The sequence below is a fragment of the Poecile atricapillus genome, chromosome 13 (assembly GCF_030490865.1).
Source record: "Poecile atricapillus isolate bPoeAtr1 chromosome 13, bPoeAtr1.hap1, whole genome shotgun sequence".
Classification (NCBI taxonomy): domain Eukaryota; kingdom Metazoa; phylum Chordata; class Aves; order Passeriformes; family Paridae; genus Poecile; species Poecile atricapillus.
This window is the reverse complement of record NC_081261.1, coordinates 17,345,944-17,363,468: the sequence shown is the minus strand read 5'-3', so window position 1 is coordinate 17,363,468 and position 17,525 is coordinate 17,345,944. Positions and strand designations below refer to the sequence as shown.

General features: G+C 46.1%; 2 protein-coding genes across 2 annotated transcripts in view; one reads left to right on the top strand and one right to left on the bottom strand.

The window, feature by feature from the left end:
• Window positions 1–17,525, top strand: part of CTNNA1 (catenin alpha 1) — a 118,757-nt gene that overhangs the window by 45,180 nt on the left and 56,052 nt on the right. The window lies entirely within an intron of this gene.
• LRRTM2 (leucine rich repeat transmembrane neuronal 2) lies at window positions 14,612–16,502 on the bottom strand. Its single transcript, XM_058849113.1, has 2 exons — window positions 16,499–16,502; window positions 14,612–16,161 (listed from the first exon to the last, which is right to left on the bottom strand). Exons 1-2 carry the CDS (start codon window positions 16,500–16,502, stop codon window positions 14,612–14,614), a joined length of 1,554 nt encoding a protein of 517 aa, XP_058705096.1.

Below are 17,525 nucleotides of genomic sequence, written 5' to 3'. Positions count from 1 at the left end.
ATACTGGAAGTGAGGTGAATTGACCTGTAGCCAAGCTTAACCAGTCATCATTCAGCAAAATCCCTTGGGAGGAAACAGCTGGAGGTGTTGACAAAATCCTGGGCAGCCCCTGTTGAGCTCCTGGCTGTCACTCCCAGCAGCCTGGCCACCTCACCTGGCTGCGCTTGCCTGGGGCTCCAGCAGTCCCAGTTTTGATCTGGGCACTGCATGAGGACAGTCCAGGTTTAAAACAGCTTTTATCCACAGTTGTGACCCATTCCAGGGCCTGTGGGGGCTGTTGTGACGTGGGGCTGTCCTGCTGCTTTTCCAGCCCAGGTTTTGTGCTCCTGTCTGGGCTGGTGGCAGCTGGGGGCTGTGGTGCAGGAGGAGCAGCCTGGCACCTCACACCAGGGAGGGGTAGGAGCACAGGATTGCAAACTGCAGGCTCTGGATGCCAAAGCCACTGCAAAATAACCCCTTTCCATCTGGGGCTGGGTGAGATAGAGGCACAGCACTCCTCTGTCTGTGTGTGGAGGAGCTGCCCTGGCACGGAGGGGTGACCCTGACACGGGGCTGGGGCTCAGAGCAGGGTGTTCCAAACCCCAGGGCTTGGGGCTCCATCCCTGTGTGAGCCACTCACCTGAGAGCTGGAGCCTGATCCTCAGGGGCCCCTTCCAGCTCGGAATATTCTGAGATCTGAGCGTGCTGCAGGGAGGGGGGCCCAGCACACAGAGCCAGGGCAGTCAGAGCCCTGCAGCTGCCTCTGAGCTCAGCTAGGAAACATTTCAGGGGAACAAGAAATGGAAACCTGTGCCATTCTGCAAAAGGCTTCAGGTACATTTGCTTGGTCTGGCTTGTAGAGCCCCAGCATCATGATGTAATGGAAACTGGGGAAACTCAGCTCCGTGAAAAGTCAGGTTTAGCATGTGATGTATTATTGCCAGTTTGGGTTTTCTTTTGTGCTTTTAGGGAGAAGATGTATGTTGTTACAGGATGACTTTCTTGGCACCCTGGCACTTTCCTACTATTACTGATCTGTATAAATAGGTATTTTTGCTTCAGTGGTAGAAATGTGCTTCAGAGGTATAGAACCTTCAGGCTATATATCATAAAACATATGCTATTAACCTTTTAGGTGTAAGAATAAGCCTTAAGAGAGCACTGGTAGATAGATCTGTTACCTGGAAGTGGTATAAAAGTAGTACAAAATGTTTGAGAATCTGTTGTTTTTCAGACCTGACAAACACCTCTCTTCATCCCTTCCCTTCCTCCTCCACACCACAGGTGCAAATAATAGTAAAAAAAAATAAATTACTTTTTGCTGTAGCAATAATGCTTTTTTCCCCTCAAGAAATAATGCACTGATAGCACTAGACAGTAATTTTAAAGGTTTGGTTTCACCAGCACTTAAAAGAGGACTTACAAAATCATAGAATATCCTGATTTGGAAGAACCCAGAAGGTTTCCAGTGCCCTGCCCAAACCCCCCAGCAATCCCCCAGGGCATCCCTGGCAGTGCTGTCCAAGCACTCCTGGAGCTGTGGCAGCCTTGGGGCCATGCCCATTCCCTGGGAGCCTCTGGGGGAAGAACCTTTCCCTGCTGAGATCCAGCCTGAAGTTCAAAATGATCACAGGGACTGTCTTTCCTCTCCCATCCAGGTGGGATAGCTGTTGTAGAAGGAAATTGGGTTTGCCAAGCAGGACTTTCCCCTCCTGTAGCCATGCTGGTTGTGACTGATACCTGTGTTGTCCTCCAGGTGTTTTTCAACACCTCCCAGAATAATCTCCATAACTTTACCCTGAAAGTTATGAGACTTGAGTTATGGCACTGAAGTGAGACTGACAGGCCTGTGGTTTCCGGGGTCCTCCTCCTTGCCCTTCTTGAAAATCAGGACACTGTTCCCCAGCTTCCAGTCAGCTGGGACCTCTCCAGATTCCCAACACCACTCCAAAATCATCAAGAGAGGCTTTGTGATGATATCAGCAGCTCTTTGAGGATTCTTGGATGAATCCCATCAGGCCCCCATAGGTTTGTAGGGATCCAGCTGGAGCAGCAGATCCTGCAGGATTTCAGGGTCAGCTGGGAGCTGCTCCTTGTCACAGTCATGGTCCTCCAGCTCAGGGCACTGGGACCCCCTTGGGCCCTGATCTGTGTTGAAGACAGAGGCAAAGAATGCATTCAGCACCTCTGCCTGTCCCTGTCTGTTCATCCTCACCCTGGAGCACACTGAAGTCATTTCTACACTGCCTTTTGCCATTAATATGTTTGAAAATTGTAATTATCCCCCCCCAGTTCTGGCAGCTCCAACTCAGCTGAGCTTTGTCCACACAGATTTTCTGCCACAGAGGGGAGCAGCATCTCTATGTTCTTCCCATGTCACCTGTCCCTGCTTTCACTGGGCACACACCTTCCTGTCTTGCCTTATTTCCAGCTGGCCTTGGACACTCGCAGGGCTGGGGCAGCTGCTTTTGCTTGTTCTTAAGATGTGAATTCTTACAAACCAGTCCCAGTGTTTTTAGCTGCTCCCAGTTTTGCCCTTGAGTGGGAATTCCAGGCTGAGTTACAGGGATTAGGAATTGTTGTTAGCCTGGAGCAGCTTTTGGTCAGTTGCCATTAAAGTTAAAAGATGCTGTGAAATGTGGAAGAAGACTTTTGTGCTCTGCTGATTTTTCTTTTTCATTAAGGAACAGACTGCAAGACTGAGGTTGCAAATTACAGTTCTCCTGTGAGAAAAATAAGGTTTTTGAAGTTTTTTTTTAATATTAGTGAAGCAACTGGAAGTATGTTACTAACTTGAAATGTTTGAAGACAGTGGAATGGTTTTGATAACAGAGGTAAAATAGGCTTCTCTTGATTATAACTGCATTGCACAAAAAGGAGTGACAAAACCACTTGTCAGAGTAGAAATCAGCCTGTGTACTTGCCTTGATACAAATTGTTTTAATAATCACAAAAATGTCCTATTTCTGCTCAGAAGGGATGTGAGTTTGATTTTTTTTTCTCCTGGCTCAGCTCACTAAAACCTGTTCATGTTCTTTATCATATTTTTCACCTTGTGCCTGTGAACAATCTGGATCAAGTATGTGGACTTGTCATTTAATCCTAGTCCTGCCAGTAGTTAAAAACACTTCTCTTGCATAAGCAAATGTAGCAAACAGGATGGAGTAATTATAAAAAAACCCTTTTATAACTCCTTCTGTGGGAGAACATTAGTGGGTTTGAGATTTAATTTTGATTTTTAAATATTTTTTGATTGATTTCTGTTAGTTCCTCAGAATCACTGATTGCATGTATTTCATAATGTGACACAGGAAATCCACCTGAAATGTCTCTATTTTATATATATATATATATATTTAATTAACTGCACGTGTGTGCATAATGAATGCTTTAGAGGGATTGGGTGGTTGGGTTGTTTTGTTATTTGCATAAGCTCATATTTTTGGAGTGGTTTCCTGGTATTTTCCTGCTTCCCATGGGTGCCTGATGGCCAGGCAGGGTGGGAAGGGTTTTGTTGTTGCCTTTGCCAGCACAGGCTGAGGCAGTGGCAGTGAGCTGTTTGCTACAGTGGAGCTGTGTTTGCATGAACAATTGAAATTGCTTTCTAAAGCTGATGATCACTTATTAATTTGCCTGATGAAGACTACTGGTTTTGAATAAATGGTTAGTAAAAGTAAGTGTCAGAAAGTTCCTCTCTTGATGATGCAGCTTTATTGGGGCATATTCAAATGATGGAGTGCCCACTAAGAAGAAAGAAGCAGTCTGCAGCAGGGTGGCATCAGCTCATTGCAGTGTGGCATAAACCTTTTTCATGTGTCTCTGGACACTCTCCTGACACCCTTTGTCAAGTTAATTGTTGTCTCTAGACAGCTGTAGGTATGAAGGGACAATATCCTGGGATTTATCTGCTGGGTGCACTGGAGTCTGCCTCCTCTCAGTCCACATTTCCATTTGTCCCTGTGCTTTAGGGTGGTTGCCCTCATCCCCCAGCTCTGGCTCCAGCAGGGATCCCATTGCTGTGCCAGTGCTGTTTGCTCAGGAACCTCCTGCTGCTGGCCTGGGCCCTGCTGGGAAGGGACAGCCCTGCAGCAGGGGGCAAGAGCTTTGAATTCATTCCAGAAACACCTCTTGAGTGTGCAGGAAAGCTGTGGTTTTACTCAAGTTTCAAATTTGTCAACAAATATTTACGCTACTGACAAATCCCAGACTTGGCGTGGAAGAGGCACTGCAGTTTGTTCAGCAGTTCCCAGCACTGAGGGTATTTTGAGTGGTCTGTAAATAGCTGAAATTCCTTAGTCCTGATGCCATTGTGTCGTTACAAAGTGAGCTCTGTGGGTGTTTGCTGAGTTTAACCATGGGTGGTGTTTTAGCTGGCCTAGCTCTGCTCTCTCTGGCAGGGAGGAATACCTGGCAAGAGCTCACTGCACTGAGACATTGAGGCTGCTGCTTTGTAGTTTCAGTGAAGGGCTGTCCTGGTTGGGCAAACCCTGGACAAGGGTGAACAATCTCTAGAATTCTGTTCCTTGTCACCAGAGACTCTGGGAACTTGTCAGAAGTATCTCGTTTTTGTTCTGTTCAGGAGTGTAGTGTCATGTTAAGGATGCAATATCTGCCCAAGCTCTCTGGGTTGGTTGGTTTGTTTTGGTTTTGTTTTTGTTTGGTTGGGTTTGGGGTTTTTTTCTGGTCCATCCCAATCAGATGTCTAACCTTAGCCTTTTTGGAAGATTCTGGCTGCTAGCTGCAGGCAGAAGATCTCTGTCATGTAGTCACAGCTCCCTCATTTCCAAACTCCACAGCTGCCGTGTGCTGATGGACGTCCCAGAGCTAAGCCAGTCATGCACAGACAAGAATGCAAACTAGAGATGGTTTTGTCTGCCTGCCTGTCCTGTGGCTGTGGAATTCTTGAAGGTCTGGACCCTGCAGATACACACTTGATACCCAGAGAACTTCAGCTGTCATCAGGAGTTGCCAGCTCGGCTGCCTGTGCTCTGCTCATCCTTGCAGTGGGCTGCTGCTCCCCTGGGTGCTGAGCTCAGCGTTTGTCCTACCTGGAAGCAATTCCAGCAATTTCCATCTTCAGGACTATCTGGAAAGCTTGAGGAGGAGTTCTTTAACCTTTAAACTATTCAGCCAGAATTCCAAGCAGCTGTTGGTGTTTGTGTGGGGATGTGCTCCGGGGCTGTCCAGGATCAGTAAGCAGTTCCAGGTCTTCACTGGATCGTGTTGTCTTCTCCTGAGGACAGCAGAGATGTGCTGTAGGATCTCTGCTCTTTCAGTCACAGGTGTGTGTTTAGACCTGGGGCTTGCAGCGTGGCCCTGCTGTGTGCTTTCCCCAGCCTGGGGGTTTGTTCTGGCTCCCATCCTGTGATAGGGGTGTGCTGAGGATGTTCAGTGCCTGACCCCTCTGGGCTGCTTGGGCACCTCAAATGGGCCAAGCTCAAAGCAGAGGTTGTTAGCAAAGCTGCTGAGAGTGGCTGCAGTGCAGGGAATGTTTTCCCCCAGTTAAGTGCTGTGTGGTGCCTTCAGGGGTGGAAATTCCCTTGCAGTGTTGTGTCCCTGTCCCTTTCCCCTGTTCTCCTCCTTAGCAGACTGTGTCATTATGAGCTTACTAAGAGCTCTATTAATTTTACAGGTTTTTTTCTCTAAAAGAATTCAAACTTAAAGTCGTGTTAGGGTTGAAGTAATCCATTTGAGGGCAGAAATTGATAGTCCCAGCTAGAAACACATGGCTTTTGAGGCAGAGGTTCTGGGTGTGTGATGGATTATTTAGGAGTTAGTGGGAAAGAGAGCAAATGCTTCCTAATAGGAACAGTTGCTGTAGGGTTGAGCTGGATTCCACATTAACACGCTTCTCGATATTTTTAGCTGTTTGCAAACATATAAGTAAAACTACTTCTCACAGTAAAATCTTCTGAATATTTTGTACACTTGATAAAGGATATTTCAAGTATTTTAGTGGCTATACAGTTAAGAGGTATCTTGGAAGGACCTTTCTGCTTGAAATGCATTCCCTGTATCGAATGCTGTCTTTAATCTCATGGGGTCTCACAAAACCCGTTCTACCTATTAAATATGCAGTAAAGCTGTTCTGTTTGGTAGAAGATTGTATGTTTAAACAGCAGAAGTCCTCACTACTCCTGTATTTCAGGATTAAAAATTCAGCTGCAACACTACCTTCAGATTCAGAGCCATTAGAATGGATTTTTCAGATTTATTCTCCTGATTACAGTACAGAAAATTAATTGCTTTTGACTGTAAAGAATTATGACTCATTCATTATTTAAGAACCTTCTTGATGGATGAACCTTTTCCACTTAGTCCAAGACTTCTCATGAAATATGGCTGTTTTTTTAACTGATACAGAGCATGATGCACCTCTGTCAAGCAGTGGCCTGTGGGGTCACTGGCACTGCCCAGCCTGTGGGGTAGGGAGGGGTGGAAGGGAAAAGCAGCACCTCCTCTGTCTCCACTTTGAGTATTCAGTGCACAAGGAGCAGAGTCTGCTGGGGATAACAGGGAAGTTACTTCTGTGACATTTAAAATAAATACTTTGGTTTTATAAAAGAAAGATCGATTACTTAATTAAACATGCAGGTAGCAGAGAATACCCTTTCATTTTGCTTGAGTGTGCATATTTGAAGTGTTTGTGTTACATACTGGGGAGAAGAAATTTGGTTTAACTCGAGAAATGTTCCTTTCTGATCGTGGTTCATCTTCTTGCACCTGGTTTTTATGCTCAAATGATTTTTGTGTGTGTTTAACTCTTGTCCTTTTAGAAAACTTAGAAGAAAATGTCAAATTATAGACCTTGTGGATTTAAACCAGCTGAAGAGCTGAAATCAGGGTTTGGTTACCTGTCAGCGCAGAAGGGTTTGCTCAGTTTGGCAGCCAAACCTCTGGAGCTGTGCATCCCAGAAACAAACACAGAATTTGCTAACAAGACAAACGAGACTTTTTGTTTCATAGACTCACAAAATGGTTTGGGTGGGAAGGGAGCTTGAAAAGCCACCCTAGGCCAGCCCCCTGCAGTGAGGAGGAACAGCTTCAAGTAGATCAGGTCACCCAAAGCCCTGTCCAAGTTGGCCTGGAGTGCTTCCAGGGAAGGGGCATCCACCACCTCTCTGGGTAACCTGTCACAAAGCTTCACCACCCTCACTGCAAAAACATTTCTTCTAAAATAAGACCCAGAGCATGTGAATCCTATGTCAAATACAGCAAATAGAGCTTTAACTCATTGTAATAAAATTTCCTAAAATCTTCATGGTAATTAAATTGTTGATTAGGTAACAATGATTTTGTAAAGCTTTTCCTTAAGAACAGATTACAGAAAATACTGGCATCAGGGTTTTGTGGTGGGCTAACACTCACTGAATCCTGTCCCTTAGCCTGGACATTCACTGGAGGAGGAAGCCAGGGCTTCCCAGTGCTGCAGTTTTCAGTTCATTTGTGCAATCCTCTCCAGTCAAATTGTTGAATCTCAATTTTTTTGCAGTTGTCTTAACAGAGCCTACATTTAAAAGTAAGTTGCTAGTGATGTTGACATTTCCTTGTTCTTAATTGGATTTAAAAGTTTTGCATAATGTATTCAGAATACCGGTTTTTCTCTCAGGTGTGTTACCTTTGCCTGTGAGAACAACTGAGTTTGTAGTTGAGAAATGCTTTTGCTTGTAAAATTAGTCTCTGAGAGTTTAAGGAAATAGATATATCATGTGCTGCTTTGAAGTATTAGAAGGATTTGAGAGGCAGTTTGCCAACTGACATTTAAAACCCTTGAGAACTTGTTCCAGCCAAACCTTTTGATAAAAAAGTAAATGCAGCTACGGCTTAGTTACTAAAATGATTTTAGCTGGCAGTTCAGTGCATGTAATAATCTTGGAACATCCTGAAACTTCTTCTTTTGTTCAGTTCTCTATCACTGCTTTTGGGCTGTGTCTGTGAACTTGTCACTTCTCACACCCAGAAATCCTTCCCATGATACTGAGGCACAGTGGCTCTGAAGGCTGTCTTGGCTGGGGTAGCTCATGTAAAGAGCACTTCTTGTGCCAGGGATGTTTTTGGGACCCTTCCTGGAGGGCTGTGACTTAGAGCTGATGGGATTTTTCACTGTGTGGCACCTCTGAACCTTGCCTCGCTGTTGGCAGCACGTTCCTGTTGGGAATGCCAGCTCCTGGCTGGCACAGGGACCCACGGGTGGCCATGGGGGGTACCTGGAACCAGGGAACAGCCAGGGGCAGGGCAAGGCCTGTGCTGATCCTGATCCAGCTACTCAAGGGTTTGGCTTTGGTTTGGTGCTCACTCCCATCCTGCTCAGTCAGTTTTGGGAGGTCAGGAGACACCTGCTGAGGGAAGAGCCCGTGCAGCCTTGCTCGCTGTGGTACAGCAGGAGGTTGTGCTTTACACAATCCAACAGGAGAAGGTTGTGCTTTACACAACCCAACAGGAGAAGGTTGTGCTTTACACAATCCAACAGGAGAAGGTTGTGCTTTACACAACCCAACAGGAGAAGGTTGTGCTTTACACAACCCAACAGGAGAAGGTTGTGCTTTACACAATCCAACAGGAGAAGGTTGTGCTTTACACAACCCAACAGGAGAAGGTTGTGCTTTACACAACCCAACAGGAGAAGGTTGTGCTTTACACAACCCAACAGGAGAAGGTTGTGCTTTACACAATCCAACAGGAGAAGGTTGTGCTTTACACAATCCAGCAGGAGAAGGTTGTGCTTTACACAACCCAACAGGAGAAGGTTGTGCTTTACACAATCCAGCAGGAGAAGGTTGTGCTTTACACAATCCAACAGGAGAAGGCTGTTCTTTGCTCACTGTGGTACAGCAGAAGGGGCTGGAATTTGCTGTGACTCTGGCAAATGGCCCAAACCTGACTCTCCTGCTTGGGACAGTGGCTGCAGACTGCTTTTAACATACTGTGAAAGAGTGAGCTTTTGACATCTCTGCTTGAAAAGGGAGGAAGAAAGAGGCAAATTCAGTTTTACAGTATACACAATTTTAATAACAAAATGCTTCTGTACACTGCACTTGTTTTACTCCATTACTCACACCCCCTCCCACCAGAAGTTGGCTCTTGAAACATCATTTAAACACAATACATCTAGGACTCTCTGTAATCTTGGGTTGCTAAGCTGGTAGAATAGTTCACTTACTAGTGTTTTCATTAGCAAAAAGGAAAATGGGCTGGGTTTTGTTTGGCTTTTTACAAAGGAGTGGTTGGGAGATGGCAGGTGTAGCTTCTTGGTGCTTACACAGTGGTGCACAACGGTGTTGCACCCCTGAGTATACCCCCCAAAGCTTCTGGTACCTTTCCCTAGATGCCTCTCAGAAAATTTTTACACAAGATGTGAAATGCTGAATTTCCAGCTGATTCTGAAATTATCTCTAAGCATCCTGCTAACGTGGTGCCTTAAAAAGCAAAGCCCAGCACCAATTTTAGCATCTGGGACATTTGCAGTGGAGGAAGGTGTGGGGAGGGAGGAGCTGCTGCCTTTGGTTTCTGTTGTTTCCTTGCTTGTTCCTCTTTGGGGGGGAGGAGAAATACTGTATCCCCCTCTGAACTTGTTTAATTTTTATGGAAAACTTCATAAGAAAGATGAAATTCAGCTCCTGGGTAAGTTTCATAGGTCTGAACAGATGGATTTTGATAGCTACACAGATCACAAAATTAAATCAACTTTATTTCCATTAAAGTAGTACAGAAATTATCTTAGACACATTAAAAATAAGTGTGTAGTGCAGATTTCTGGTTTAAAGCCACGGGATGTTTCTGATTTTACAAGGTAGCAACAGGCCCCTATCTTGTAAGGGGGTAATGGGACAGAAGCTCAGATGCTCAGATTTGCATGTGGCTGATCACTGAAAAATCGGATCATTTCTGCTTGGGGGAGAAGCAAACAAAGCCAAGCAGTGATAGAGCAGCATTCATTTTGTTTCCATCTGATAGGGAACGGGAGCTCAGTGCAGAGGAACACTTCAGCTGGAGACTGAACACTCACCCATTTCACCCTTCATCGAATTATTTTTACTTGTGTGCATTTAAACACTGATCTAATGCAGAGAGACTAACTGGGAGCATTAATTCAGCCTGTTCCAGGAGAATGACTCAAAAGCTGAACTTGTGCTGCTGGGTTTCCATTTCACTGACATGAGGGTGGGAGCAGGGGAAGCTGCCTGGAGATCAGCGAGGATGGAGGAGATCTTTGGATGGGATGAGGACCACAAGAGCAGTACAAGAAATTCTGTTTCTAAAAGACCCAAAGACCTCTGAGGTTGTGCCTGGAGATGTTGAAGCACCTGTAAGCAGTGTAGGATCTGTACAAACCGAGGCTGTGCAGCAGAGATGGTATTTGGGGGAGGGAGGGATAACAAGCTCCTGTCATCAGCCACTGCTCGTACTGAAATACGATTAATTTAAACCAAATCATCGTGGTTCTTGTTCCATCAACAAAATAAATCAGGGACTGCTGAGTAGCACAATTATTCCAATCCCCTTCTTGCCTGGAAGAGTCACAAGCAATTGCAAATGGAAGACAGTAACTTTAAAATAAAAAACATTAACAGCCTCTGGCCATGTCCTTGTGCAGAGCGATGGCTCTGCCTGGTGCTTGCTGTCCCTCCACAGGGAATTCAAGTTGACTTCACTGCTACTGTTTGACATTCTGTGAGTTTTATGATACCTGTTACCCTAAATGTAATGTTTGCTGAATGGCTTTGCTTATGCCTGGAACCTGGCAACAAATGGGTTTGGAAATAGCAGACGTAAAGCACGGCATTTGGGAGATTGGCTGTGGATTAGTGTGGAGTACAGGACTGTGCTGGGCTCTGCCTGCTGGCCTCCTGCTCTGCTCCCTGCAAGCCAAGCACTGTGGGACCAGTGGAACCTGGGAGGGAGAACTTGGGTACCTGGGTGGGTTTGCTTGGAGAGGCACTGGAACAGTGCCTTAGTGTTTGGAAAATCGCCATGAGTGGCAGGGATGGAGAAGAGGGTTAATTCCAGCATTGCTGGAGTGTCTGTCTTTGCTCTTCTTGGGTGGCATGAAAAGCTCATAAAGATGGAGTGGGATGGAGCTGGCTGTTGGGAAAGCACCTCCCCTGGAGGAACCTCAGCTCCTCATCAAGCAGCCACTTGTTGCCGTGTGGAAGACTGAGGTGGTAGCCCTTGGCCTGTCTGGCAGGCAGGGTTTCTGCAGGGTTTCTGCAGGACCAGGTGGGATTGCTTCCTGCAGGTGCAGCTGGGACCATCAGAGTTCAGTGGGGACATCTGATGGGGGATGGCAGCACAGCCAGGTTATTTGGCTGCCAGGGTGATTAAGGAGCTCTGTCTGTGCTGGTACCCTGCAGCTGTGGGTGGAAGTTGTCCCCAAGTGCCTGTCCCCAGGCTCCCAGAGCTGGCCTGTGCCAGGCAGTGCGGGGTGAGGGAGGTGCACAGACAGTGATGCCCACTCTGTGCCCTCTCACCTGCCCCTAGAGCAGCATCCTGGGCCTTGGGAGAGCTTAGTTATGGGAAGGGGCAAAGCAAATCTTCCTGCAGTCAGCTAAATACCCCCTGGGGGCCAGTATGGGTTTGTATTTCTCAGTTTAGCTCTGGCCTTCTGCCTCACATGGGATTTAATCATCCAGAATATCTGCTCTTTGTCCCCTACCCCGCAGGATTTTTTGTAGTCAGTTAAAAGCAGTAATTAATTTCCCAGAACAGGTGTAAATGGACTCATCCTAGTGTTAACAGTAACGAGAGTTCAAAGATATCTCTATGGAAATCCATTAGGCTTCACTGGATCTCTTCCATTAAAGTACAGAGTCAAGGGAAGTAAACAAAATATTGGTTTTATAATAAGGGCACTGTATGTAAAAGTAAAATGATGCAAATTAATATCTTCAAAACCAGCAATTGAAAAACCTTTATGTAAAATCTTAACAGAAGTTACTTATTTTGCTATAATTGTCTTGGACAAATTCATCTCACAAGAAAACATCAAACTGCTGTATAATTGCACCCTAAATACCTCACTAAGTGGTAATACAGAGAGAAAAGCAGAGTGAAATAGCAAACAGATTTTTTATGCAGTGGTTTTTCTGCTTAAAAAGTTTGCAGGATAGTTTAGTACATCACAATTAGCATACTGTAATTATGGATTTGGTCAAGGTATGGCAACACTGTGAGGAATTTCGTTTCTTCATTGGGGTGTGCTGGTAATTGTTTAACACTGCAGCATTGGACACAACACATTTTTTAGTTATACATACATGTATATATATATAAAATAATTCTCCATCCCTCTGAATCTTTTAGCTTTGGTTAGAATGTTTACAATATTTGAGCAGTTGACTTAAAAATAATGTAATCCTTTGCAGACCCCCCCCACCCCCCCACCATTGTGGCATCTGAGTACCACCATCACTGCATAGATCTGCAAATATTTACATATAATTCCATAATAGAGTATAAATAGCAATATGGTACTTCTGGCTAAAGAAACCAAATTACCCCTTAGAATGAGGTGTGTGTTTATATATATATGATTTTTTAAAAAGTCATACTAGTTTAGATTCTGTCCCCTGTCAAGTAAGAAACAAAACATTTTTCAGTGAACTATTCTATTAACTAATCATATTCTCCTAACTTATCAGAAGGGGTCTTTTTTTATCTTGAATTCTGGAAGAGGAGGACAAGTGAGAGCTTATATTACAGGGGCTAATTCTGTCTCCAGAGAAACCAGTGGAGTTAGTGCATGAAAATAGCTTCCCAGCGAGAGGAAGCCTCAGCTGGGGGGGCAGCAGGGGGACAAAGAGAGGCTTCTTCCTTCCTTTCTTCCTTCCCTCTTCTCCTTAACCTCGCTGTTGATATTTGCTTTTAATTAAGAGAACCTTGCATTAAGGGTATTTACACATGAAAAGGTGTTGAAATGCTGTTTGTTCATCGTCATTAAGTAATTAGCCTGAATTCATGAAAAGCATCATCAAGTGAAACCAAGGAGCCGAGGACTGAATGTACTTAATAAATATTTCCAATCGATCCCGGTGTGCTGAGCCTCCCTAAAGAAGCTGCACTGCCAATTTGGGGGCACATGGAGAGCTGTCCTGTTCCTGGGGGAGTGTGTCCATCCTGCTCTGGTGTGTGTCCATCCTGCCTGGGGCTGTGTGTCCATCCTGCCTGGGGCTGTGTGTCCATCCTGCCTGGGGCTGTGTCCATCCTGCCTGGGGCTGTGTGTCCATCCTGCTCCTGTGTGTCCATCCTGCCTGGGGCTGTGTCCATCCTGCCTGGGGCTGTGTGTCCATCCTGCTCCTGTGTGTGTGTGTGTGTCCATCCTGCTCTGGTGTGTGTCCATCCTGTTCCTGTGTGTGTGTCCATCCTACCTGGGGCTGTGTGTGTATGCTCATGTGTGTGTTCATCCTGCTCCTCGTGTGTGTTCCTATCCTGCTCCTGTGTGTGTCCATCCTGCTCCTGGGTATGTGTTCCCATCCTGCCTGGGGCTCTGTGTGTGTGTGTGTGTGTGTGTGTGTGTGTCTGTGCCCATCCTGCTCCTGTGTGTGTGTGCCTATCCTGCTCCTGTCTGTGCCCATCCTGCTCCTGTGTGTGTGTGCCTATCCTGCTCCTGTCTGTGCCCATCCTGCTCCTGTGTGTGTGTGCCTATCCTGCTCCTGTCTGTGCCCATCCTGCCCCTGGGTGTGTGTTCCCATCCTGCCCAGGGCTTTGTGTGTGTGTGTGTGTCTGTGCCCATCCTGCCCCTGGGTGTGTGTTCCCATCCTGCCCAGGGCTCTGTGTGTGTGTCTCCATCCTGCTCCTGGGTGTGTGTGCCCAGCTTGTCTAGGGCTCTGTGTGTGTGTGTGCCCATCCTGCCTGGGGCTGTGTGTGTCTGTACCCATGTGTGTGCCTGACTTATCTAGGGCTCTGTGTGTGCCCACCCTGCCCCTGTGTGTGCCCACCCTGCCCCTGTGTGTGCCCATGTGTGTGTGCCTGTGTGAGCTGCTCCTTCCTGTGCTGCTGTCCCTTTCAGTGAGCCGAGCCGTGAACGTGCACAGAGCAAAACTATTTCAGATAAATTCACCCCAATGCACTGAAATTCCCACTTGGATCTTTGTTGCTATTTTTCATTTTTCCTTTTTGTTTTCCCTCCCTTCTCTTACTGGAGTGAAACGCTCAGAGGAGGAAAATCTTCCTCCCTGGCTGCCCTTAAAGTGCCCGGAGCCAGCTGCAGTGTTTGGGATCCTCCAGCTGCAGTGGAACAAACAGATCCCTGCACAGATATCCAGTATCCTTCCCCTCGGACTGTTTGCAGTAGAAAAAGTAGAATATGGAGACTCGGGTATAAATGTTTACACACAGTCATATAATTACATAACATGAAACATTTTACATAGTTTGAGGTGAGCATCTCTTTAGACTTTTAAACATTAGGAGTGCAAGTTTAATGTAATCATTGCTTCTTTAACACTGAAAATATTATGGATTTATTTTTTAAAAAACTTAAAAATACTGCACCACTCCATAAACAATGTTTCCATTAAGTAGCTTGGAAAATTAGGCTTTATGTCAACATTTGTAAAAATTAGAATCTGATGTAGGTCCCTACAATTTTAAAGTAGGTTACTTATCTGATTTACTTTGTGATGGGCTGTAGGTATTATACTTCACATTCTTTATAGGGCAGCTGCTGGCACTTGCACTGTCCGTAGCCATTGATGATGATGAAGGGTCCTTCGTGGGTGGGTTCATACTCGTTATAGGGTCCTTGGTCTGACATGTTGGCCATATGCAGCCGCGTTTGGGATCGGAGCTGCCTGTGGTTTTGAATCATTGAGCACTGCCTAATTCTTCTTAGTGTGGGAGGGCAGCACTTCCTGGAGATGAACACTATAAAAATGATAAAAAAGAAAGAAAACAATAAAGCCATTGTTCCTGTAATTACCCTCTGAGTGAAGATGGCATTGTTTGGCTCGGGGAACTGTTCTTCGGTGGTAACGACCATGCCTGCCGTAGTTGGAATCTCTTTGTCTCCCACATGGAAATGAGAAGAGCTTATTCTTTTCGTGTACTCGGTAGTTGGAGCTGTGTACGACGTCGTAGCCACGGGGGTAACCACAGTCGATAAATTCCAGCAAAGCTGAAAACCATACACTGCATCCAGAATATCCTCTCCCTGGGTGTGGTCGGGGCTGTGGCAGAGGATGGAGTGCTCCCACCGACCTTGGAAGCCACTCAACCATGTGGCCAAGGAGCAGATCTTTGGGCTGCATTCCCACAGATTGCCGGAGAGGCCCACGGTGGTGAGGGATGTCAGCGAGCTCAGGATCTTGGAATCCAGAGTGGTGAGCTTGTTGTTATCCATGAGGAGGGTTTTAAGGTTAGGCATAGTTTCAAAGACGGTGAGGTCGATGGCTTTGATTTCATTTCCAGTCAAATCAAGCTTTGCTAAGGTGCCCCAGGTCCACTCCATCCCACATGTCAAGTTGCTAATTTTGTTCCACTGCAAGAAGAGCGTGTGCAGGCTGCTCAGCCGGAGGAAGTGAGCAAAATTAATCTTTGTCAGCTGGTTGTGCTCTAGGTGAAGCTCCCTCAGCTTGATTAATCCCGCAAATCCATTGCGAGCCAAACTTCGCAAGCGGTTTGTGCTCAAATCCAGGAATTCCAGGCTACGACAGTCCCAGAACAGGCGGACCGGGATGGTCCGCAGGGAGTTGGATCGCAAGTGCAAGGTCTGTAGCTTGCGAAGGCCGTAGAAGAGCTCGGGGTGCAGAGAGGATAACTGATTAAAAGAGAGGTCCAAATTCTGCAGGTTAAGCAGCTGGCTAAAAGTTGTGTTTGGCAAATGAAAGATTTTGTTGGAACTTAAGACTAATTCCTTAAGTTTATACAGTCCTTGAAAAGAATCTTCTCTGACTGTTGCAATTTGATTATGATCTAAGTGAAGCCAAGTAAGTTGACTGAAGCTTGCAAATTGATCCCTTTCAAGTTCAGAAATAAAATTGTGCCTCAGTGACAAACCTAGCGAGCCCTTTTCAGTGGTGTTTGGCACTGAGTGAAACCCCTGAGAGTCACAGTAAAAGAGCAGCTTCTCACAGCGACATTTTGGTGGACAAGCCATGCCCAAGGCAGGCAGCATTTTTAAAACCATACTCATTGCATATAGTGCTGCCAGCATACGAGCCCCTAATGGCCACTTGAAATGTAAGCCTGCAGAATATAATTTAGGAAAACAACAAGATAGGATAGCCTTATCAGTACACTTGGAACATCACGGTGGAAGATTTCACTGCAGATAACATTGCCATGCATTTCCAACAAGCTAATTCTAAATGCAAGAAACAACTTACTACGACAAACCGAATACTTGGACATTACACTTAGGAGAAGGTTTTATCTCAATTACGGAGGGTTACAGTGGCACTATCGGAAAACATTTTTTTTTCTTAAGGTTCAGTGCAGAGCAATCAGCTTTAGCATCTTAAATGCTCCTTTAAAGCAGAGCTGTCATTCATTATACAAGGAACAGAGAAACGCAGGAACTTACCCATTCTTTTGAGTACATTGGAGGGTGCATTCAGTCGTAGTTTGAGACTCAACGCCGTGAGTCTGTGAAAGGCTCTAATGTAAGACAGCCTTGAATAATTGACTGGGTTTAGTGTCCTTTGATAGTAGTGCAAAATCCACGATGCTCTCTTGGAATATTCCTTTTGAAATTGCTGCCTTGATCTCCGCTGACAGGTCTGCAATTTTTAAATCTTAATACAAGTTTTCGTCCTCCGTGGCTGCTCAGCTGGTTAATTGAAGCTCACGTTTTCCTTTTCCGCAGCTGTGGCTTCCTTTAGTCCTAACTTGTTGATGGCAGATGGGTGGCTTATTGCTGAGAGAAGCTCCTGTAGTAGCATGAGTGCATTTACTGAAAAGCTTTTCAGGGAAGCGGTACAAGAATGGATTTGCTTATGCGCTGCGACCACACAGGGCTCTATATAGGCTGACGTCACCTGGTGACGTTCCTTTTGTTTGGGTTTTCCAGAAGCTTTGCTGTTTTAAAGCATTGTGCTGCATGCTGTGATCGTGTTAAAGACCACTGATAGAGGGGGAAAAATCCAGCGGCAGGAGTCCTTGGTCCCCGCGGCAGCAGGAGCAGGAGGGACGCGCAGCACCCTGCTCCCCCCACATCTGCGCCGCCTCTGCTCGGCTGGGGTTAAAAGCAGTGCAGAGCCACGGCTGGAAGTGCCCGAGTGCTGCCTGCTCTCGCTTTTCTGCTAAATCTCCCTGCATGAGAGGAACTTTTAGATGCAAAATGCGCAGAGTTTGAATAGAGGATGCCGGTCAGCACCGGCGTTGGTGGAGGAGAGAGGGATTGGGCAGCTCAGAGCTCCGTGTGACAGCTGTGTGCGACTGTGGTCCCTGCAGAAGTGCAGGGAGCAGAGCTGGAGCTGGAGCTGGAGTGTCAGGAAGTACAGCCCGGGAACAGGGCACGGGAGCGAGCACTTCAAGCCAAGAGAAATTTCTGGAAAAAGCAAAGCTTGTGTTAGGGCACGGGAAAAATTTAATTGGAATCCAGCTTGACA